This window comes from Pomacea canaliculata, linkage group LG14 (assembly GCF_003073045.1).
Source record: "Pomacea canaliculata isolate SZHN2017 linkage group LG14, ASM307304v1, whole genome shotgun sequence".
Lineage (NCBI taxonomy): Eukaryota > Metazoa > Mollusca > Gastropoda > Architaenioglossa > Ampullariidae > Pomacea > Pomacea canaliculata.
Genome location: NC_037603.1, coordinates 3,482,564 through 3,505,553, shown reverse-complemented (window position 1 = coordinate 3,505,553; position 22,990 = coordinate 3,482,564). Strand labels below are relative to the sequence as shown.

At 41.8% G+C, this 22,990-nt stretch overlaps 3 protein-coding genes across 4 annotated transcripts; 2 read left to right on the top strand and 1 right to left on the bottom strand.

Moving 5' to 3' along the window:
* The first annotated feature begins 436 nt into the window (after nt 1–436).
* LOC112555452 (histone H1-delta-like) lies at nt 437–3,803 on the top strand. Its single transcript, XM_025223868.1, has one exon. The coding sequence runs from the start codon at nt 1,021–1,023 to the stop codon at nt 1,663–1,665; it is 645 nt and encodes a 214-aa protein (XP_025079653.1). The 5' UTR covers nt 437–1,020; the 3' UTR covers nt 1,666–3,803.
* Nucleotides 3,804–4,007: 204 nt separating this feature from the next.
* Nucleotides 4,008–15,623, bottom strand: LOC112555451 (arylacetamide deacetylase-like). Of its 2 annotated transcripts, none has more exons than XM_025223865.1 (8): nt 15,279–15,623; nt 13,644–13,820; nt 12,940–13,050; nt 12,200–12,317; nt 11,915–11,978; nt 10,444–10,565; nt 8,664–9,388; nt 4,008–4,065 (listed from the first exon to the last, which is right to left on the bottom strand). In XM_025223865.1, exons 2-7 carry the CDS (start codon nt 13,785–13,787, stop codon nt 8,682–8,684), a joined length of 1,266 nt encoding a protein of 421 aa, XP_025079650.1. In that variant the 5' UTR covers nt 13,788–13,820; nt 15,279–15,623; the 3' UTR covers nt 4,008–4,065; nt 8,664–8,681. The 2 variants fall into 2 exon arrangements, with proteins under 2 accessions (XP_025079650.1, XP_025079651.1); XM_025223866.1 differs by lacking the exon at nt 15,279–15,623 and adding an exon at nt 15,102–15,248.
* Nucleotides 15,624–17,205: 1,582 nt separating this feature from the next.
* Nucleotides 17,206–19,153, top strand: LOC112555236 (histone H1-delta-like). Its single transcript, XM_025223538.1, has one exon. The coding sequence runs from the start codon at nt 17,650–17,652 to the stop codon at nt 18,295–18,297; it is 648 nt and encodes a 215-aa protein (XP_025079323.1). The 5' UTR covers nt 17,206–17,649; the 3' UTR covers nt 18,298–19,153.
* Nucleotides 19,154–22,990: the final 3,837 nt, after the last annotated feature.

Sequence of the window (22,990 nt, the reverse complement as noted above, 5' to 3'; positions counted from 1 at the left end):
CGGCTTCGCTAGCTGTCTCCTCTCATTCTCCCCCTCACCTCTTCATCCTCCACCCCTCCCAACCACATCCGCGCACCTGAATCCTGTCGCTAGTCGACTCCCTCACACCTTCCCTCTGTCACGTGACTGTCACCCGGCTAGCGACCACCCCCCCCCCACATTGCCAGCCTCCACCCTCCCTGTGTGCGTGCTATGTTCCATCCACCTAACTGCGATGTCCCACACTACCGTACAGTATAGTAATCGAGCACTGCGCGGAATTTTACAACTTGTGTCTTTTAACAGTCACAAAAAAAGTGGCATAGTAGGGAGAGTAGGGGTGGCATAGTAAATTTTTTTTTACATTGAATTTATAGTCGGGACCGAGCAAAAGTGGCATAATACCGAGAGTGGCATAGTAGAGGGGTGGCATAGTAGGGAGATTTGACTGTATATGTTTTGAATCAATAATACTGTTACTCAGACATCATGCCCGCCAAAACAACGTTGTGCGTAGGTCACGTCAGAAAAATAGCTACAAACTACACCCGAATGTAAAAACAAAAAAGACAACATTAGTTACACAAAGATTAATGCATGCTGCAACCATCTACATAAAATATAACAGTCAATTAGCTTTAATTAAGCTGCATTAATTGCATTTTTTGCTGTGGTAATGTTTCTCAGATCACAACAAGGCATGTTGTTTTGTAAATATCTAAAGTGAGAAACGGCCTACAGCGATAACGAATACACCAGTGGAGAGCTGAATGTCTGTAGATTTGTATGATACTAAATATGTGCAGGTAATAAGAAGGGACTAATGTGTATTTCGAGGAGAAGGAAAGCCAAGAAGCACAAGTTAGTGCGGCGCGCTAGCAGCGCGAGCGGATTTGGCCGGTGTCGGCGTGGTGCTGACGTTGCGGCTCGCGCTGGGCGCATATAGACACCGCGCTGTGCAGGGCCCGTCACTCTGCCTGCCTCCGTCACTGACTGCGTGTGCTGCCAGCTCCTTGTCTCGCTCTCTGTCTCCGCATCATCATGGCCGACACTGCCGCCGACTCTCCAGCTGCGTCTTCTGCTCCTGCCGCCAGCAAGAAAGCCGCCGCCAAGACCAAGAAACCAGCCAAACCCTCGGAACACCCGAAATACAACGTCATGATTGCAGCAGCCATCGACACCCTGAAAGAACGGGGTGGCTCGTCACGACAGGCCATCCTCAAGTACATCCAGGCCAACTACAAAGTGGGCGACGAGGTGGCCAAGATCAACGCTCGCCTCAAGACCGCCCTGAAAGCTGGCGTCAAGGTCGGGACCCTCAAGCAGTCGAAGGGGACTGGGGCATCCGGTTCCTTTCGTCTGGGCGAGAAGAAGGTCGTCGCCGCACCCAAGCCTAAGAAAGCCAAGAAGCCTAAAGCTGCTGCTATCAAGAAGCCTAAGGCTTCTCCCAAGAAGGCCGCTGCCAAAAAGCCCAAGGCTTCTCCCAAGAAGGTTGCTGTCAAGAAACCCAAAGCTGCTGCCGCTGCTGCTACCAAGAAAGCCAAGTCGCCCAAGAAGGCAGCTGCCAAGCCCAAAACTGCCAAGCCTGCTGCAGCCAAGAAGCCTAAGGCCACTAAACCAGCTGCAAAGAAAGCCGCCAAAAGCCCAGCCAAGAAGGCAGCCAAGCCCAAAGCCACCAAGGCTTAACTCTTGTCTTGACTACAGATTCCTCCCTTTTTTCAAACCCTAACAATGGTCCTTTTGAGGACCACATGCTTTCCATTTGAGAGTGCATCTCTCCTCGCAAAGTTTGCAAAAAAGATCTGTTTTGTGTTACTAATTGACCCTTCAACATTTTTTTCCTGCTTAAAATCTTTCATGTTTTGGCAAATGTTACCATTTCTCACTGTCCAACACACACATTCCACTTGTATTTTAGCTTGTGCTTTTTCCACTGGACTCGCTACCCCACCACTGTGTAGGCCTGTAGGGCAAATTTGAGTTGCCATCCAGGCCCAAGCCACATGCAGTCATGGAGGGTCAACAACATTGTTTACACTCCAGGTAAGCTTTCACTTTATGCCTTGTTGCTAAATGTGCATCACATGCTTGTAAACATAACTAAAAAGACAAAACCGTACACATTTAGCCTCTTCTCATAACCATCTTACAAGCTCACAGTCACTAAATGTAGCCTCTTGGCAAACATAAGCCTATTTTTCCCCCTGCCTCCAAACATCGCTTTAAGCTTTACTCTTTTTGTTGTTGTTGATCTTGAAAGGGAGAGTGCTTCCACCTCAAGGCGATTTCGCACTATGGGGGAAGAGGACCAGGGATTTGCAGGGGAGGGGAAGGCTTTGGAGAGGTGGAAAACCCAAATACACAACCATCAGTGGTGATCATATTGTGCACCTAGATCTTTGGTTGTTCAGGTTTGATGACATTATTAAAAATTTTAATTCTACAAATTCTTGCATGAACACAACTTTTTTTTTCTCTTCCAGATATTATACTAGTTTATTGAATTTTGCTGGTTGATTTCACTGATATATTCTTAGAAAACTTATAGTTTTTCACTATAAATTTATCTTAAGTCTGTTTTGAAAATATGCTTGTATGGGTTTGTAAATGTTTGCATGCATGTGTATATTGAAAGATGCATGTATGTATAAAAGTGTGTGCAAGTCAGAATTGGGCTCCTCCTTGTAAATAAGACAATTGTTTTCAGGCCCCTTATTTGAACACTATTCTACTTGGCGTTTATCTTCCTTTGTATTTCAGCTGTATATACTTCTTAAACCACTTCCCTATATGTTTAAGTTTGTGCTCACTTTATTGAATAGGCTATCGGCCAATTTCAAGGGGAACATACAATATCAAGGTAAATGCACATAAACTGTATAGTATACAACAGAATTATGAAAATAAAGATATTTACATTTATACAAGTCATACTCTGCTTTTTTGTACAATTTAAACACAAGCACTAAGAAAGCACAGAGAAATACAACACTTTAGGGACCTATCTCTCTGGTCTAATGCTTTGGAGAAAAATACAGCCAGAGGGTTAGAAATATTAGTTCTAGTTTTAGCTTATGCTCATATGGGTGTGTGTGTACTTGCACGTGCAAGTTAACAAATCCATCAATGGTTCTTCTCAACCTAGGCTATTACAAAATTTATTAGATACTTCATTTTCTCAGGTTTTTTTTTTCCATAGAACCTTATTAACATCAGGGTAATATATGCAGCATCATATGATCATTTTTTCAGCATTCTTCAAGCTTTTCATCTACAGTGTAGTCACACTTTCAATTCTGAAGAAACTTTGAAATCTGCTCTGTTCACAAAAACTGTGAGTACACATTAGTAAGCCAAGTCTTTACGTAGGACGGGTGTATATAGATTAAAAATATGTGATATTGAACTTTATATGTCTGTTTATGTAAGCAATTTTTCTCTCATATCATTTCCTTTGTCCTTGGATATGCATATTTGCACTTATGACTTCAAACACAAAAATATGAAAGCAATTTTTCTCTCATATCATTTAATTTGTCCTTGGATATGCATATTTGCACTTATGATTTCAAACACAAAAACATAGTTACATGTACATGCATACTCACACATATACACACAAATACATACACTTGACACTGATGGCTCATAACCCAAAAGAAAAAAAAATCCTTTTGAGCAGATTTCCCCCTTTCCAATGAGCTTAGTACACAGAAGCATTAGAAACTCTTGCTGTAACGCCTGTAAGCACTCGACCTAATACCACTAGAGTGACTAGCCCTAGAGACAGCTGCACACTACATAACAAGGTGAAAAGAGGAGGAGGAGGAAAAAGATCATTGACTATTGGAGGTATTCACAAAAGCAGTATCCTTGAAAGCTTCTGAAGTGGTCACTCTACAAAACGATTGGCGCAAGGCATTACAGACAGAAAGGGTAAATATATCTACCTTCTCTGTAACAGATACTGGGGCCAGAGAAGGAAGGCGGCTCCTTAGCTTATTTGTCTCGCCCCTTTGCTCTTTTAAAAGTTTTAAGTATAGCGTCAATATTTCTGACAGTAGTTTTAACTCAATCAAGGTATGCCCTTTGTTGTGTTATTGGTTTGTGGGTATTAGAGGTGGCACTCATTAAACTGTCCAGTTAGAAAACACACAAGAGACAGCTTCATGTCGGCTCCCGCCCAAGTATATTTGAATCTCTTAACCGGAACTAAACCTTATACGGATTGTTCATTTTGGGAATAAGGCCAACACTTGCCTTATGTCACATCTCCCTTTCTTTAAAATGGACATTGTTTCAATATAACTTAATTAACATTAATTTTAATGTTCTTGAATGTCCTATTCAAGTCTATGTGCGTTTGATTCGAGTCAATCATTTACAAGTCAAGTCTCTGTGGGATCTTGATGGTGCGACCACTCTTGGTAGTCTTGACAGGCTGGTCTGGAGGAGCGATGACTTTGGACGCTGGCACCTTCCTGGCTGCGGCTCCTGAACATAGCTCTGAATTGTCAACAGGAATGTCTGGATCGTCTGAGTGTAGACCAGACAAGGGGTCGGGATCCTCTTCGGACTTTGGGTTTGTTGGAATAAGGGACGACAGAGTCTTTGGGATAGGTCTGGGATTCTCGGGATTGGGATCTCTGGGAATCAAGAGACGGCGGTTGCGTCGCTGGCGACCGTAGGGAGTCTCTACCTCATATGACCTGTTGGGCAGAGACTTGATGATCGTCCCTGGTGTCTGGGTTGGCTTCACCCAAACTGGCTGACCTGGTTCCAACTCAGCGGCTGGTCTGGCACGGTGTGCTCTGTCGAAGTTCTGTTTATATTTCAACTTCTGCATCTCGTCTTTCTTATGAAAGTCCTTCCTTTCTTTTTCCTTTTTCTCGGAAAACTGAGATGGTATTGTGGGGACCATGGTGCGTAGTCTTCTCCCGAACAACAGTTCTGCTGGACTGAGACCTTGCTGAAGTGGCGTAGCGCGATATGTGAGAATCGCTAAATAAGGATCATCTGCCTTCTTCAGGATTGATTTCACAGTTTGAACGGCGCGTTCGGCTTCGCCATTCGCTTGTGGATAGTACGGGCTGCTTGTTGTGTGAGTGAACTCGTACTGTTGAGCGAACGTTTGGAACTGCTTGCTGGAGAACTGCGGGCCGTTGTCTGAGATGACGATTTGTGGAATTCCATGGCGGGAAAATATGCTCTTAACATGGTTGATGACTGTTTCCGCCGAAGTATTCTTTAGGTGTGCCAACTCAATATAACGTGAATAATAGTCCACCACCAGTAAGTACTGTTCTTTTTTCAGTTCAAAGATGTCCATGCCAACTTTCTGCCAAGGGAATGCTGGTGTGACAGAGGGAATGAGTGGCTCAGGGGGAATTGGCCTCTCCTTGATGCAAATTGTGCACTTCTGTACCATGGACTCTATCTGCTGAGAAAGCTTTGGCCACCAAACGCTCTCTCTGGCCAAGGCACGACATTTTACGATGCCTTGATGTCCAATGTGAAGTCTGTGGAGAATGTCTGTTCTCAGTACTTCAGGGATGATCAGTCTTGATCTATAGAGAAGAAGTCCATCATGTTCTGTGACTTCTGAACGTACTGTCCAAAACGTTTTCAGTTCTTCATGTTCTGGACTAGAACGTGGCCATCCATTGTGGAGATAATACAGCACTGTCTTACAAACAGTATCTCTTGCAGTCTCATTCTTGATTTCTTCGATGCGTTTTTCACTGGCTGGCAAGCTCTGAATCACTTGCTTGATGAAGATCTCTTCTTCTTCACTTTTCTCATCTTTCTGAGTGTTTCTTACTGGGGCTCGTGAGAGTGTGTCAGCAGTCACGAGATTCTTGCCTTTTGTGTAGACAATGTTGTACTTGAACCTCATCAGGCGCATCCGGAATCTCTGAATTCTCGGAGGTAGATCTTCAAGGTTCTTTGTTTTCAGTAGAGCCAATAGTGGCTTGTGGTCAGTTTCGATTGTCAGATCACGAAGTCCTGTGATGTAGTCACAGAACTTTTCACACGCCCAAGTCACTGCGAGTGCTTCACGCTCAACTTGCGCGTACCTGCGCTCAGTTTCCGTCATACTTCTTGATGCGTAGAAAACTGGCTTGAGGTGACCATCTGACTGTTTCTGAAGTAATACTGCACCGAGACCGAAAGATGAAGCATCTGTTGAGACGACGGTCATTTTGTCAGTACCATAGTGTGCCAACACTGGAGCTTCAGTCAGCTGTTTCTTAATCTTCTCAAACGATGTTTCTTGAGCAGTGTCCCAACACCACTCTATGTTTTTCTTGAGCAGGTCACGTAGCGGTTTGCTGTCGTTTGCGAGGTTAGGGCCTGCAAACTTCGCAACGTGGTTAACCATTCCTAACAATCTTCTGAGATCAGAAATGTTCTCTGGCTTGGGAAAATTCTTCACAGCAGACAGTTTCTCTGGGTCGATGGCGATCCCATCTTTCGAGATGATGTGCCCGAGAAAGGATATCTTCTCTTTGGCAAACTGGCACTTCTCGTCGTTCAGGGTAATGCCCGCTTCTTGAAGCGTCGACATCACTTTCTTCAAGTGACGATCATGTTCTTGCTTGTTCTTACCGAAAATGAGCAGATCGTCAATGTCACAAATCACATTTTCATGGTTCGCCAGAAGTTGAGACATTCGTCGTTGAAATACTTCTGGCCCTGAACTTATCCCGAAGGGTAAGCGTGTATAACAGTACCTTCCAAAAGGTGTAATGAAGGTTGTTAACTCCTGACTTCCTTCATCCAGTGGAAGTTGATGGAAACCCTTTTTGCAATCAAGCTTTGTGAACATTTTTGCTCCTGACAGCTGGGCTAACAGTTCATCTGTTGACGGTAACGGGTAGTTCTCTCTGCGAACTGCTTCATTTAGTTTGCTCAGATCGACGCAGATTCTGACTCTCTCGTCGCTCTTGGGCACCACTACTATTGGGGCGCACCAATCACTGGGCTTGGTGACTGTGCGAATCACTCCCTGTTCTTCGAGTTGATCCAATTCTGCCTTGACTTTCTGTTTCAAGGGCAAAGGTAAGCGTCTTGGAGCTGCTACTGCATATGGAACAGCTTGTTCTTTCAGACGAATCTTGTAAGGATCTTGTAGACTTCCTAGTCCTCTGAAGAGTTTTGGGAATTCTTCCTTGTACTGTTTTTCGTGGTCTTCTATAACTGTGTTGATTCTCTCAATCAACTTCAACGCTGTAATGGCTGGTCGACCTAGCAATGGTTCTTCAAGTGTTTTTACGACATACACATCTTGCAGTGAAGAGACATTCTTGTATGTCAGTTTTGCCTTGAACATGCCTTCCACAGCTATCTCAACACGACCTGGACCATACAGTTTCTTGCGTACTTTCTGCAATGGTCGCTTGGCTGCTGGAACTGCGGTCTGAGGTACGACGGTAACATCAGCTCCGGTGTCAAGCTTAAATACATTCTCTGTGTCTTCCATCAGGAGACTGACTTTCCAAGGATCTGTTGTCACACTGCCCACAATCATACCCATGTAAGCTTCTTCGTCTTCTTCTTCCTCTTCCACTGTGTGAATCGTAGAAGAACCTGAAGAGCGACAGACTGCAGCGTAGTGACCAATCTTGGAACATTTTCTGCATTTAGCGTTCTTTGCAGGACAACCATCTCTGTTGTGGGAACCTTTTCCGCATCGAGAGCATGGCTTAGTCTCTGGTTTTCCCCGAAGACCTGGCTTCGTACCGCAACGAATTTTTCGCTGACCTTTCTGAATCTTGTTGATGGTTTTCTCAACAGTACTCTCGCTGTTGCTTGCCAACATCGAGTGTGCTTGAGTCTTGGAAGTCTCATGAGCTCTGCAAATTTCTATTGCTTCTGGAAGCTTGAGTGTTTTCTTCTGCAACAGTTTTTCACGCATAGTGTCATCTTGAACACCGATCACAAGTCTGTCACGAATCATGCGGTCAACATCCTTGAAATCACATGATTTTGCTAACTTGCGTAAAACTGTGACGTAAGTATCAACTGACTCATCCTTGTTTTGGTTTCGGCTATGAAACTTGTAGCTCTCATACACTTCATGTGTGCTACCCAAACAAAAGTCGTTGAACTTGTCGATGACAGTCTGAATATCTTTGTCGTTCTCCCCTTCTGCAAAGGATAATCCTTCGTAGATTTCTTGTGCGTCCTCACCAATGCAAGCCAATAGAACTGCACAACGATAAGCTGAATCTTCTTTATCAAGGCGCGTTGCTACCTCATAGTTCTGCCACTGACGAATAAATTTTTTCCAATTTACTTCAATGTTAGAAGACAAATCCAGCTTTGAGGGAATCGGAACGTTTGCAGTGAAGTGTTGTCTCTGATGTGTCTCCGCCATCTTGCGAGAAATGTCACTTTGCAAACGTACGACGCAATATTTCAAAATGAGAAAAACGTGCCCACCTGAAAGTTTCTGGAGAAATCACACAGCTAGCACTTTGCTGCTCACTTCTGACACCATGTTGTGTTATTGGTTTGTGGGTATTAGAGGTGGCACTCATTAAACTGTCCAGTTAGAAAACACACAAGAGACAGCTTCATGTCGGCTCCCGCCCAAGTATATTTGAATCTCTTAACCGGAACTAAACCTTATACGGATTGTTCATTTTGGGAATAAGGCCAACACTTGCCTTATGTCACACCCTTGTTACAAACTGGTACTAATTATATTCTTCTGCAAGAATTTCATTGACAAACGACATCATGGCCTCGTATGTCTTTACAGCCGAGCCATGACGCAGAAATGAGAAAGGGGATAAAATCATCATGGGGTGGTATCCCCTTTCCAAATGATAGTGCTTAACCCTAACGCCGGCCTTTTCTAGATGATGCTTGTACAGTATTGCATCGTCCCTTATAACATCGTACTCAACCGACACGATAATAGCAGGAGGACTTTTGGCAAGCATGCCTGTCGGAGCAGTGATGGGCGAGAAGTAGGGGTCAGTCATGTAGGACGCCATCATGCCGAAAAGCGTTGCGTTGAAGGTCGCGCTGGAACTGACTTTTGCTGAGGTGTTGCGGTATTTTTCTGGCAGCAGCGCGTGGTCGACCAGGTGGCCATACTTAGCTTTTATCCCGTCCGAGACATGCCTGTTGTCTGACATTTGTGGAGCCAGGTACGAATAGCTGGTTACGATATCGTAACCCATGTAGCACGCGAGGCACAATGGCGCCGACCATCGTCGCAGCACACCTCGCATTGCAAGGTCATTGCTCACGGAAGAAGGCAACTGGAAATCGTGCATCTGAACCACTGGGTAGATAAGAACCTGAAAGCGCAGTTTAGGTAGGTTCTTAGCTACCATCGTGTCCTCGGTGAACTTCAGAGCCACTGCTGCCGCCAGGTTCCCTCCTGCACTGTCACCTGCGGAAAATGCATTGTTAAATAATAATAATTTATAAGCGCATTTCTCTAGCAGAGACGAACACAAGTGATTATTGAAACATATATGCAACAAACGTATGACACCCCCTTGACAAAGAATTAACCGATGAAGATGAAGAACCGAAGAGTAAGCAGAAGAGTTGGCTTGATCATGAAAGATAGTGTATTTCATAAAGAGGTGGGTTTTGAGGATAAAAAAGCAAGGCAAAAATAAACGAAGAATATCCATATCTCATAGGTAAATGGTTAAAATGTATGCATATTATTACATATATATTGTTGCAACATGTCTGGAAGTATAACCAGAGAGCTTATAGATATCTAAGCTCTCTGGTATAACAACCCCCAAGTAGGACTGTAGGAAGTTGCAAGCAAAGAACGATAAATATATAACTGTTTTAATTTCCTTTTTTTTTGCAAGAAAATATTTAATGATCATGGTTAATTTTGACTTCGATTATTAATGAACAAGTCTATTTTCTAGCTTAGCAATTGCTATTACCACCTGGGTCTTGGCTGATGAACTCATTATGAACTGCCTTCCAATGTTTCCTTATGTAATAAATACCTCCCTTCTAATTTTCACAAAAAATTGGAAGTTCTAGTCTTAGTTTAGACTCATAGATAAAGACTTAAAATTTTTTGTAGGAAAGAGGAATAGCAATAATATTGTTTCTTGCATACCATCAACTTGTATTTGTTTTGTACAGTTCCGTTGGTCATTGAAAGATAAAGTGATTAAGATTATAAAAACTAAACAGTACTGTAGCAATCAATAAAATGATACAATTTATGGCTGATTAATCTACTACATAAAATTCAAAACTATATACATTAATGTGTCTTCATCGTCATTTACTTTCAGGCCAATACCTAGGTCTTCCCTTCCCTCTGGCATTGTTATTGTATAACCTGGTGGAAAGGGGTTATTTTTGTAGTACAATGTAGTCAATCTCTCTCTTGGCTGGTATTCTTATAAGAACTAAAGAAGTGCACAGATGTTCACAGCAATATTATATCTATATCACACTCACCACCTATTCCAACCTTGGATGTGTCAATTCCATTCTTGTGGCCATGCTGTAAGATGTATGCTGTAACAGCTACACAATCTTCAAAACCTGCTGGATAAGGATTTTCTGGAGCCAGGCGGTAACTGTCAAGGTAAAATTTTTTATCTGAACTAAATTCAACTGCATCAGCTTCTTCAAAGGAACCATGCTGTAATGTTAAATGAAAGAGTGAGACTTGAGTATGAAAATAGGAAGTAAGAAACTGAAACGATACTTATTAATGATAGTTGAGATTGGGGGAGATACGAGGAAGGAAAGAGAGAAAGATTAAGAATTGCACAGGGTTCCCAGGTCCTTGCAAGGTCCTTTTAAGTCCTTTTATATTGAATTTTCGCCGAAAGGCCTTTTAAGTCCTTTTATTTGCCATGCGGTCCTTTCAAATTCTCACACAGGTCCTTACATTTTCTCTGTGACCCTTTTAAGTCCTTTTATCGATAAAATATTACCACAAATATTTTTCGGGAGTCGACTTTGGTGCAAAATACCAACGATTTTTCGCCGCATGTTTGGTCTACACATCTGTACAACACTAGTTGCCCTTCCGTATTCGCAAAAAACACTCTTTTTTCAAAAGGTCTTTAGAAACTTACTCTTTCTTGAACTTTGATCTTCTAGTACTACTGTGCATCGCTCTATTTCTCTCTCTCTTCCCGTTAGAGTGTGTGTGCGAGAGAGAGACACGTGAACTGACTTTTGTTTTACACCAAAGAATGGCTTTCAGGTTTTGCAATTATTATTACTTAGATTTCTAGAAAACTTGGAACATTAACGGTGTATGTTATCAGCGCGCTAAGGACACTTTTTAAGTTATCTAATCTAAATATGGCAGACAGGCATCAAAATTAACTCTTTGATTATTTATTACTAGAAATACATGTATTTGAGAACATAGAGAAGACCACAGATTCATAAATAATACATCTTTCCGACCACACAAGAGAAAAACTTAAGCATTGATGACTGTCACTTAGGTCCTTACGAATGCATGAAAGGTCCTTTTAAGGTCCTTTTTTGGCACCATCCCTGATCCCTGGGAACCCTGTTGCACTGCTTATATAAATCTTATATTCTTACTGCCCCTCTAGGATGGCAAAACAAATACAAACCTAAATCTTGATTAAAAAACAAAACAAAACAAAGCAAGTCTATGACTTATAAAAAATGAAGCTGTGATATTCATTTATCTTTTTTTAAAAGCAAAGTGACTATTTAAATGTAGCATCAAGTTATGAATCACTTTTTAAAGAAGAATATGATTGCAATATTAGCTTTAGACCTGATCACACTCGCTTTCAATAGATATGAGAAAAACAGTGATTAGTCTTAAAAGCAGATGCACAAACACATGAGAGAAAGAGGCTCACTAGTTTTCTGTTTTGCATAGAATTGTCAAAAGATTATAAAATGCTAGAATAAAAGATGATATGCTTACTCCACAGATATAACAACAACTTTACCCATTCTTGCCATCTCATATGTGGATGAGTCATACACCTCTGCAATAAGGAATCCATTTAATATAATGAGATCACAGCTTTCTGGAATTATTTTTTCACAACAAAATTATTTTTCTAGAAATTAAATTTATCTATAGTGATGCTTATAGCATGTTATTTAATAGTGGACAAATAATCCCAACTCCATTTTAATTAACGCCCTATCCTGCAAGTTAAAAAACAAGTCTTTTAAAAACGTCAATGGTGTTTAATCTTTTTACCTGGAGAAAGTGCTATCCATCCACCACCATGGAAGTAGATTAAGGCTGGGGCAAACCTTTTTACTCCTACAGGTCGATAGATTCGGACCCTGACACCAGCTATTGTTTCATCTCTCACCTGAGGACAGTCATTGCAACACTGAATGGTCAAACTTCTTAGATGGAAAAACACACACAAGACTGTTATTAACAATGAAAGATCAACGGGATTTCACAAAAAAATTCCTTGGAGTGTATTTTATAGGCAATTCTTCGACTGGTTGTGCCTCATTTCCATGTGGGTTGCAATCTGTTGTCTCGTGTAGGTCAGTGGCAAATCCTAAAAGCTTGACATCTACAGACTTATCTGTGGTTCTTGCTGATGAACAGGATTGAAGAAAATTTTGTTGTGTTCATTATGGAACATGTGTAAACAGGAAGACATAGATCTGCAAGTGGAATATCCTTATTTTTTTAGTTTTTCCTTATAAACCAATAAACCAACACACATTCTGTTAAATTGCAGTATCAAATACTCTAGATCCCAGGATTCACAAAATGCTCTTTTCCATTTAGCGATTCAGTGGACTAGGATTTTTTTTTTAATGAATTTATTATGCTTTACAAGTTACTTGATTTCATGAAGGATACCACATTAGAAAACGGAAAAAAACATCAGAACACTTAAATTCGTGTTGACCATAAGTTCTAAAAGACATGTGGTATCTAAGGAAAAATAAAAAATTTTTTTTTGCAGTTACCTCCATTTCCTCATTGCTAGAAGATGTGATGCCAAAAGTGACCATGAAAGTAAGCATTGAACGAGTGTTGTTAATGATGTCACCAAAGCCAATCTTCCATGACAGCAGTGCCTTTCATAGATGACAAGAAGCAGATGTGGGCACCATATTAGCGCTAATAGAAGGCAACACCTTTTAATGTGTAACCCTGCATTAGAACAGTGAACTAATTAAAAGGAAGTGGATAAAAATTGGTTTTAAAACCTGTAAATGCAAGTGTGTGTGCTTTTATACACTCTCCAAAATAGGCAAGCATAATTTTGAAGAGCTTGAGTCAGTTTTACTATGTTGCACATGCATTGTCAGTATATCTCTGAGTTACTATATGTCCCATAAATGTGACTAAGTTGTTTCAATTTCTATGATTATTTACAACCTTTAAGATAACAAGTCCCTGCCCATTTTATTACCTGTGTTGAACGAAAGCAGGTGTCGGTTTCACAAGAAGGCTTGACACTTGATGTCTATCAGAGCTTTTATTCTCTGACAAGTCATGTTTCCCATCTTTCAAAAGTTTGATTACAAGACAAAGTTACAAGACGGTCATCTGTTTCTGCAAAGATCTTATTATTAGGAATACGTCCATCTAAGCATTGATAACTTTTACAAGATCCTTTCAGAAGGGAATGAGACCAAAAGAACACTGAAGAGACCCAGCCACTCACCAGTTTAATGCTCCAATCAGCTTGCTGTTGAAAGATGCTGGCTTTTAGCGGGTCATCAACATCAGCAGGCACGGGTAAGTAGAAAATGTAGCCCAAAGTCAAAACGATTAGAGCCGTTGTGATGATAATCTTTACCCCTCCCATCGCTGTCCGTGTTCGTCAAGTCCTTTGTTTAGCCTGCAGAAGCAGAAAACAGCCTCCACCTCTCACCTTCATGAAGACGTGCACAGGAACATTCCAAGGACATCGGAATGCAAATGAAAGCGATTTCATGAGGTGACGAAGTAGATATATATAAACACACAAAAAACTAGACATCGTGTGAAGTATATACATTGTTAATGTGATTCCAGGATAATGTGCTGTGACATGGCTATCTATCTGGTCGTAAGAGGTCTACTTCCAGAGATAATACATTTGCCAGAGCCAGTTCTTCCGTGTGTAGAAGAGCTCCTGTACGCGCACGTGCGTGTGTGTGTGTTTCGGTGCAAATTGAGGGGCATACGAAATCATTAAATTTGGACACGGACATCGAAAGAAGGACTATGACAAGGACAATTCTTTATTAACGAAAGGTAAAGTAAGCAAGACGGGTTTTTGGTATTTAGCCTTACGGGGAAGTATAAACTAAGTAGTTAGCTTTAAGTACTAAGAGAATAAGTAGTAGTAATAAACATATTAACAAGAGTGGAAGGTGATTATATACAAAGTAGTGGTTACAACAGATATTCACAAGTTTCTTGGAGTTGGGAAATATCTCTAATGTTTTATAGTTTAGAAATATTTGTTGGAGAAGGCCTCATCAAATTTTTCTACATGTATTTTACGAATTGGCGCCCAAAGCAGCCCAGGGAGCTAATATTCTTAAGATGGAGAGGGAGGCTATTCCACAGCACTCTCCCTAGTTCAGACTTGATTTGAAAAGGTCTATTCTAGAAATAGCAGACATTAAAACACAGCGCAGACAGTTTGTACTGGATGCCAGAACGGATGGGAAGCCAGTGCAGAAAACAAAGGAGAGGGGTGGCACAGGGCAGCCAGCAAGCAAGGAGTTGTACTGGATGTGTGTAGATACTTTGTAAATGCCATCAACTTCATCAAGAGAAAGTATGTGTATACTAAACTTTACTATTAATGTACTTTCACTGCAAAGCCAGAATATTGTGCACTAGGGAAAAGTAAAAAAGGGTTTTGTCTTTATATATGTGTCCTCTAGAACAGGGGTGGGCAATTAATTTTCCCAAGGGGCCGCATGAGAAATTGGGATGGTTTTAGAGGGCCGGACTAATATAGTTAACTCAGTTTTTACCCAATACTGTATATATAGTATATATACTGGCGGGCGGGCCATCGGGCGGGCCGGTCAGAGACAGGAGGCGGGCTGGCCTTTGCCCAGGTCTGCTCTAGAAACTGATTATAAACATACTCCAAACAACTATTTCGCTATTTTTTGCGCACCTTATATCAAAAGGTGGATTTGGGTGACTCGATCAGACGACAGCAGTGACAGGAAGGCGGGGATTGCACACGTTGCAAGTGTAAACACGCTGTGGCTGAACTACAGCTTTTACAGTGTGTTCGTGCGTGTGAACCATCAGCCTTTGGTTGTGGAGAAAGGAGAATTAAAAAACTTGCCTGAGATCTTCAGCCCTTGCATTGAGTGCAACTTGTCCGCTGGATGTCACAGCACAGGACAGGAATCCGGAAGCTCATCTGAGGTACGCACCTGACAATGATCAGGCTTTGTTTCCAATGGGTAGCAAACGCCAGAGTAGATTTAGCTCCTGTTCATACATGCGGCCTCTAGGTTGCTAAAATCGAGTGCATGCAGGAAGAGATTGAGGTCGTGGTGACTTGATAGACCATGTGACAACCCGGACTTGCTGACTGCTGCGTACTGCAAACGGAGCAGCCAGAGCACGGAACAGGGAATGCAGTTCATAATGCTTCTCTTTCTCGGTCGCCGCCCCAATAAATCAACTGATGATAAGTGGTTGGGAAAGGGGGCATGTTATCCAGCTACTGGCCCGAGTGATAGTTTAACTGCTTGATCCTTTCAAGTCGGGGCAATATAACCAAAAGTGTGCGGACTCTCTCAGCACACATACATACACGTGGCAATTGTTTTTTAAAAAAATCTAATGCACATATACACATAAAATATTCTCTACAGTAATTTCCAAATGTTCTCAGTTGTATAAAATAAGGCTACTATAAAAAATTCGCCAGTCTCAAGACAGAATAAACAGAAACTGTATTCACACATCACTCTCTTTAGTAAACTCCAAGGTCTGTCGTCTCGTAAAGCAAGGGAAGCGATCAAGGAGTTTAAATCATAGAGCCTCAAGATTTACCTCCCTTAAAGCCTATTGCAGAACGCTTAATTGCTATTCAGAGGAAGGGTGGTCGACAGGCGAAACAAGAACAAGTGTAGAATAAGAAAGTATAATTTTCTCAGCTATTCTGGACAATACCGTCTTTCTTATATTCAGTAATATGCAGTGCATGACTTCATATGGAGCAAATGTTAAGCCATCAAGATTCTGCTGCATTATTGTAACATTGCTAAGCTGAAATAAACCATGTAATCTTTAAGCAAAGGCTATCCAAGGCTACAGTTTATACTACGCAGCTCACTCGGTTATGGAAATGTAACTTTATAGAATTTTCTGATTAGATAAATGTAACTATTCCATGTATTATATGTTGCTTTCACATTGGGGTCCCCAACCCCTGTGATCTGTCCTGGTCATTCTAATTATCATAATAGGTTAAAGGGTCTATTCTACAAAGATGGTGCGTTAATTTTCTGCGCATTTTCAAAACACGGATCATTATATATTACGATTCTTAATTGTCTGTCCCCTTTTCGTCAGCCTTGGGATGGTACTGAAGAAAATGTAAATCTGTAAGTTCTGACAGCTATTTTATTGTTTAAAAAAACCATAAATAACAAGAAACATATGAAATTATCAACATTTTCACTAGTAAACATCTATAGAACAATCCTCCTGATCCTCCATCGATCAATTTTTGACCGATTTTTTGGATCGAGTTTCATGACTATCATTCACTATATCATACATTTTCCTTATAATTATAGTCTCGATCAGAATGACATGGACGAATAAATATGTAGAAATAAACTTTTCGTAAAACCACTTATGAATTTTCATTCAAGTACTACCTATTTCGCCTACATCACGGATCAACTTTCATAACGAACCTACAACCACGAATTATTTATATATGTCATCGGCTGCTCTAATTACGACAGCGACACTTAAAACTCATGGTTAATTCTTTTAAACACAGATTAAGGAAACAAAATTAACATTCCAAATTGTAATTCAAGCATATTATGTACCAAGTATCAACAAAATGGCAATTACTATAAATTTATATAAGTTTTTGCCGTGTTAATACTGTTACTAAAACGTTGTGCCCGCCAAAAAAATGTTGTGCGTAGGGTGACATAGAAAAAAAGCCACAAACTCAACCCCAATGTAAAAATAAAAAAATAAAACAATAGTTTCACAAAGATTAATGCATGGTGCAACCATCTACATAAAATATAACAGTCAATTAGCTTTAATTAAGCTGCATTAATTGCATTTTTTGCTATGGTCATGTTTCTCAGATCACAACAAGGCATGTTGTTTTGTAAATATCTAAAGTGAGAAACGGCCTACAGCGATAACGAATACACCAGTGGAGAGCTGAATGTCTGAGGATTTCTAGGATACTAAACATGTGCAGGTAATGTGAAGGGACTAATGTGTATTTTGAGGAGAAGGAAAGCAAAGAAGCACAAGTTAGTGCGGCGCGCTAGCAGCGCGAGCGGATTTGGCCGGTGTCGGCGTGGTGCTGACGTTGCGGCTCGCGCTGGGCGCATATAGACACCGCGCTGTGCAGGGCCCGTCACTCTGCCTGCCTCCGTCACTGACTGCGTGTGCTGCCCGCTCCTTGTCACGATATCTGTCTCGCTCTCTGTCTCCGCATCACCATGGCCGACACTGCCGCCGATACTCCAGCTGCGTCTTCTGCTCCTGCTGCCAGCAAGAAAGCCGCCGCCAAGACCAAGAAACCAGCCAAACCCTCGGAACACCCGAAATACAACGTCATGATTGCAGCAGCCATCGACACCCTGAAAGAACGGGGTGGCTCGTCACGACAGGCCATCCTGAAGTACATCCAGACCAACTACAAAGTGGGCGACGAGGTGGCCAAGATCAACGCTCGCCTCAAGACCGCCCTGAAAGCTGGCGTCAAGGTCGGGACCCTCAAGCAGTCGAAGGGGACTGGGGCGTCCGGTTCCTTTCGTCTGGGCGAGAAGAAGGTCGTCGTCGCCGCACCCAAGCCCAAGAAGGCCAAGAAGCCCAAGGCTGCTGCGGTCAAGAAGCCTAAGGCTTCTCCCAAGAAGGCCGCTGCCAAAAAGCCCAAGGCTTCTCCCAAGAAGGTTGCTGTTAAGAAACCCAAAGCTGCTGCCGCTGCTGCTACCAAGAAAGCCAAGTCGCCCAAGAAGGCAGCTGCCAAGCCCAAAACTGCCAAGCCTGCTGCAGCCAAGAAGCCCAAGGCCGCCAAACCAGCTGCAAAGAAAGCCGCCAAAAGCCCAGCCAAGAAGGCAGCCAAGCCCAAAGCCACCAAGGCTTAACTTGACAACGGATTCCTCCCTTTTTTTTTCAAACCCTAACAATGGTCCTTTTGAGGACCACACAGTTTCCATGTGAGAGTGCATCTCTCCTCGCAAAGTTTGCAATACGTGTATTTTAGTTTTATTCCTAGCAATGAGTGAAGATAAACTACCTTTCAAATAATTTCCACCTCCCAAAGTGATTGGAAACGTTTTTTTTTTTTTTTTTTTGTGGAAAAATCTCTCTTGTCTTTGCTGATTTATCCCTTTTTCACGTTTCATTGCTCCCCCAGCGTTAGGTGAAACTTGTTAAAACGTACTTAAAAACTACCTTTTTTAAGGCGATGCAAGCTGAAAGTCTATTATTGTTTTCATTGCTCATTTTAGTGTCTACCATGTCAGTGGCTCACACTTGACAAAATACCTGCCATAGTACTACTTTCGTTAGCCTTTTTCTCTCAACTGACCTGGAAACAGGACATACATTCGAGTTTACTTGGTGACAGTGAGAGATAGATAATATAACATCATGCAATCTGATCCTTCAGTTATTTTCTACATATTTTGTAGAATGTGTGTCTGTCTGTCGTGTGTATGCATGTGTCTTGATTTCTTTACTGACAGTTATTCCCAAATCTTAGCAGCCAAAGAAAATTGTCTGTATGCATAACGTTCTCTTTATTTGGCAACCATGTATTTTCATTATACAGTAATGTAAAAGGTCACCATGGTAGGCAATGCGCTTTCCCTTTATAAATTCTACTACGGTGCAGATACTGTCGCCCGAAGCCCGTCGTCTGCTAACGCAAGGGAAGCGATCTAAGAGTTAAAACCACATGGTCTCAAGAGCTATCTCCCTTAATCGACCTTGCTGCTGAAGGGAAAGAAAGGGAAGTGTGGATGGGGGAAACAAGAAAATATGTAAAATGAGATTTTATAATTACCCCAGTTGTTAAGGACAATACTGTGTATAAAAATAAAAACGGCCATAAATCTTAAAGTTTTTGCCGTATCAGTTCTGTTATCGAACTACGCTCGCCAAAAACGTGTGTAGGTCACGTCAGAAAAAACAGCTACAAACTCAACCCCAATACAAAATTGCAAAATCAAATACAAGGGACACAAAGAATATTGCATGGTGCAGCCATCTTCATAAAATTTAACAGTAATTTTGCTAGAATTAGGCTGCATTATTTGAAGGAAAGCAAAGAAGTTGGGCACACTATGAGCGCGAGTGGCTTTGGCAGCCCGCGGGCTAATTTGTAAACATCTCAGTGAAGAAAGTTTATTGCGACATGCAAAATAAAGGCTGCCATGCAAAATAACTCAAGGCTTAAAACTGATGACAGGTAAAGGTAAAATAAATGAGTTCCCAAAGCAAGCGAGATGATGTCAAACTACAAGTAGGTTACATTAGTGAAGATCGCGAGCACCGTCTCCGTAGCGTAGGGGTTATCTTGCTAAAGAAAACAAAAACAGAGCGATTAAAATAAACAATTTCAGTAAGGGAGTAAACACTGATTTCTTCTATCTTTTTTTAAAGACTTGATCATATATATATATCTTGAGAAAACAATTTTTGAGTGCGGATCTGGTAACAAACAAAACACTCAAGTATGGGAGATAACAAGCGAAACTTTTTTTTTTATGTTTCTTACGTCCCATTGATTATTTTCTCCTCTGACAGTTTGAATGAGTTGTTGCACATACACAAATTCTCAGGTTATTAGCTTGAGTATTATTTTAATAGCTTAGCTAAGTAAATTGAACGACATTTTAATTCATGTGGACCTTTGAAAACGTTATCAAAGATAATGGTATAAACTTTGCACCAAACTTTGTTTGATTTATGGTTAATTGCTGTTTATTCATTTGTGCTCAGCACATTGAGATCACCTCCACACAAATTAATTGTTTTACAAATCTGATTATTAATATTTAAGGAAGAGAAAGACAGAGCTATAAATGACTACAGCAAGAAATAAACTTTAAAGCTTTACAAGAATGAGACAATTGGAGCCTAGAACCACCAAGACATAAACCAGAGACAGGCTGTATTTTGGAATTACAACATGCTTAAAACGCTTTTTTATCTTGCAGAGATACTAACTAGCCGTAGACAAGTGACTACACCTATTGGCAGCATGTAACAACAGCTCAGTGGCGTAGGAACCAGGGGGGCAGCGGGGGCAGCCGCCCCCCCAAGGAAAATACGGGGGGGGGGGCAGGAATATCCTTTTGCCCCCCCAATATTTGAGACGTAATTCCTCACAAAGAGCAAAGAACTGAAGAAAGGTAGGGGAACGTAGAGAGGAGACGGTCATCACCGTCACAAAAGCGGGTCCTGAGGCAAGTGGAGGCTGTAACACCTCTGACGATCAGATCGGGGACAGTCCGTTGGTATTGTTCGCCATGCTAATTGCAGGCTGTGTTGAAGCCTGAGCGAAGAAAGCAGCCGGACAGTTCATCGGTACATCGAGTGTGGTCTCTCTCCCCCCCCCCCATAATGCGACGCCTTTTCTTTGGCGGTTTTCGTTTGACCAACATAAAACATCCCCCACCCACTCGCTGCCACCCTAAAATTATCTGCTATCGCTTACAACCATAGGGGCCGCACTGGTCATGGGGAACACAGAATGCCAGTAACGAATTAGTTGCATACCAATACAAATTACCCCAGTCTTGCCAATCAGACAGGAACCCTTACACTTTGTGAAAAGCTAGCGAAGCACGAGGACTTCCATCTTACTAGACACCAACGGTTTAGTGCGAATTGTCGGCTTTGACTTCACCTAAGTAAGGCAAAGACTCTGAGTCCCTATATTGGTAGTTTTCTTTAGAGACAGAGAGACTGGTATTATTGCTATCTACGACTCAGGGGAAGTGCATAAGTAACATTTCTAAAACTACACAAGGGCACTCACTCTTTTATCATCAACGACTGTGGCTGGTACTCAACATAAGTTATCTGTGTTATACTGTTTGGTTTGTATATATGTGTCCGTGTTTTGGTAGATGGCCATAGAATGTGTCGCATCGCTGGCTCAGCACCGTCGGGTAGCGGAGCGAGGAAGGGGTGGCCCTGCGGCCATTCCCACCCTAGTTTCGTCCCCTGGCCACGGTGGTCTGGCCAGTTTATGGGTAGCCTTGCGTCCCTTCCTCTCTGGTCTCTTTGGTTCTCTTTGAGGTGGATGGGGCTATTTTCCCAGGGTGTGTGGACACCGAGTTCAGGTATAGGGCTGTGTCTCTTTGTAACGTGTTTTATCTCGCGGACGCTGGGCCCTGTGGGTAGGGAAAGGTTCTGGAGGTTTCTCGAAGCCTATAGAAACCTGCCACACAGGTATATGTGGACTGGGAAGACGGCGGGGCGGAAGATGAGATTTTTTGCTGGTGGAGAGACCTGTGCCCGTCTCTGGGAGTAGTCGGGGGTTTGCCACGTGCTGTGTGTACTGTCGCTGGAACTGGCGTGGTGTCTAGAAGAGGGTTCCAGCAACCATTTTCCCCGCGTTTGTTGTGAGATAGAACAAAGCGTGTCACGAGCCGTTGGGTGAGTAGGCTTAATTAATATTTACCTTTGTTTTTCCACCCGATGGCTACCCTGGCCAGTATGCGTTGTGAATGCGTTAGCCGGGGAGTCATTCTTTAATTTGTTTTTTCTTATTTAATTCTGCTTTGCCTTTTAACAATAACAGCGTGTTGTGATGCTACCTCAGTGTGCGTGCGTGCAGTACCCCCCCCCCCATCTTTTTTACGTAATGTGCGAGTGCGAACGCCGTTCACTGTCAGCAGGGAGTTTGCCCCCCCAACGCCGAACATCTTCCTACGCCACTGCAGCTAGAAAGACATCAATGACAGGAACTCAAAATCTGTATGTAACTGATGTGTGAATGTATTTGGAATGAAGTCGGGTGGTAGTGGTGGTGTCTGTGTTACAATCGTGTGTATGACTAAATTAAAAATGGATTGTAAAAGCCTAGGTTTACGAAAGATTTTATAGAAAAAGTACTATTTAATTACTGCTATTTCCAGCAAATTGTTATTATTTTTATTAGTTGAAGATACACGATTAAGTCCGCATGCCTAAACATTCTGCTGGCTGTCGCTCGGGAGTTGACGTCTGACGACGAAATCATTTTTATTTGACACAATATACATTACAGTTCATGTCTTGGAAAATAAAGGACTTGTGAACCAATCCGATTTCGCTTTTGTTTTCGATTGAAAGAAAATTATAATGCTGTGTGATCCTCATATCCTCATAAAGATTATAGTGAAAATAAAATCTGTTAATGTCTATTTAACTCATGCGCCTATCTCCCGTTTCTGTCTATTTATTCTTTTTGTTTGTGTGCGTGCGGGCGTATGTGTGTGTGTGTATTACAACTAAGAACCTGGGTTGTCGGTAACGGTTATCCCACACACTATCACTGCTAGTAACCGACTCGATATCAAAAATATAAATTATTATAATTAAAGACATCGTTGTATCTGGTGTAAACGCTACTTCATCTTTCAACAGAAAAGCGTCAGAATGTAGACGGAGAGACTAGGAGGAATAAATGAACGGAAAAAGTCAACTTGCGCACGCTTCCTTTTCCAGTGTGATTTACTTGTAAACAAAAGTTTCCTCAGGATGCATCTTTATAAAGATAACAAAATTCAGACAAATTAAAATAAACAATATAAAGCAGTTAGAGGCTAGCAATTTTTTCTT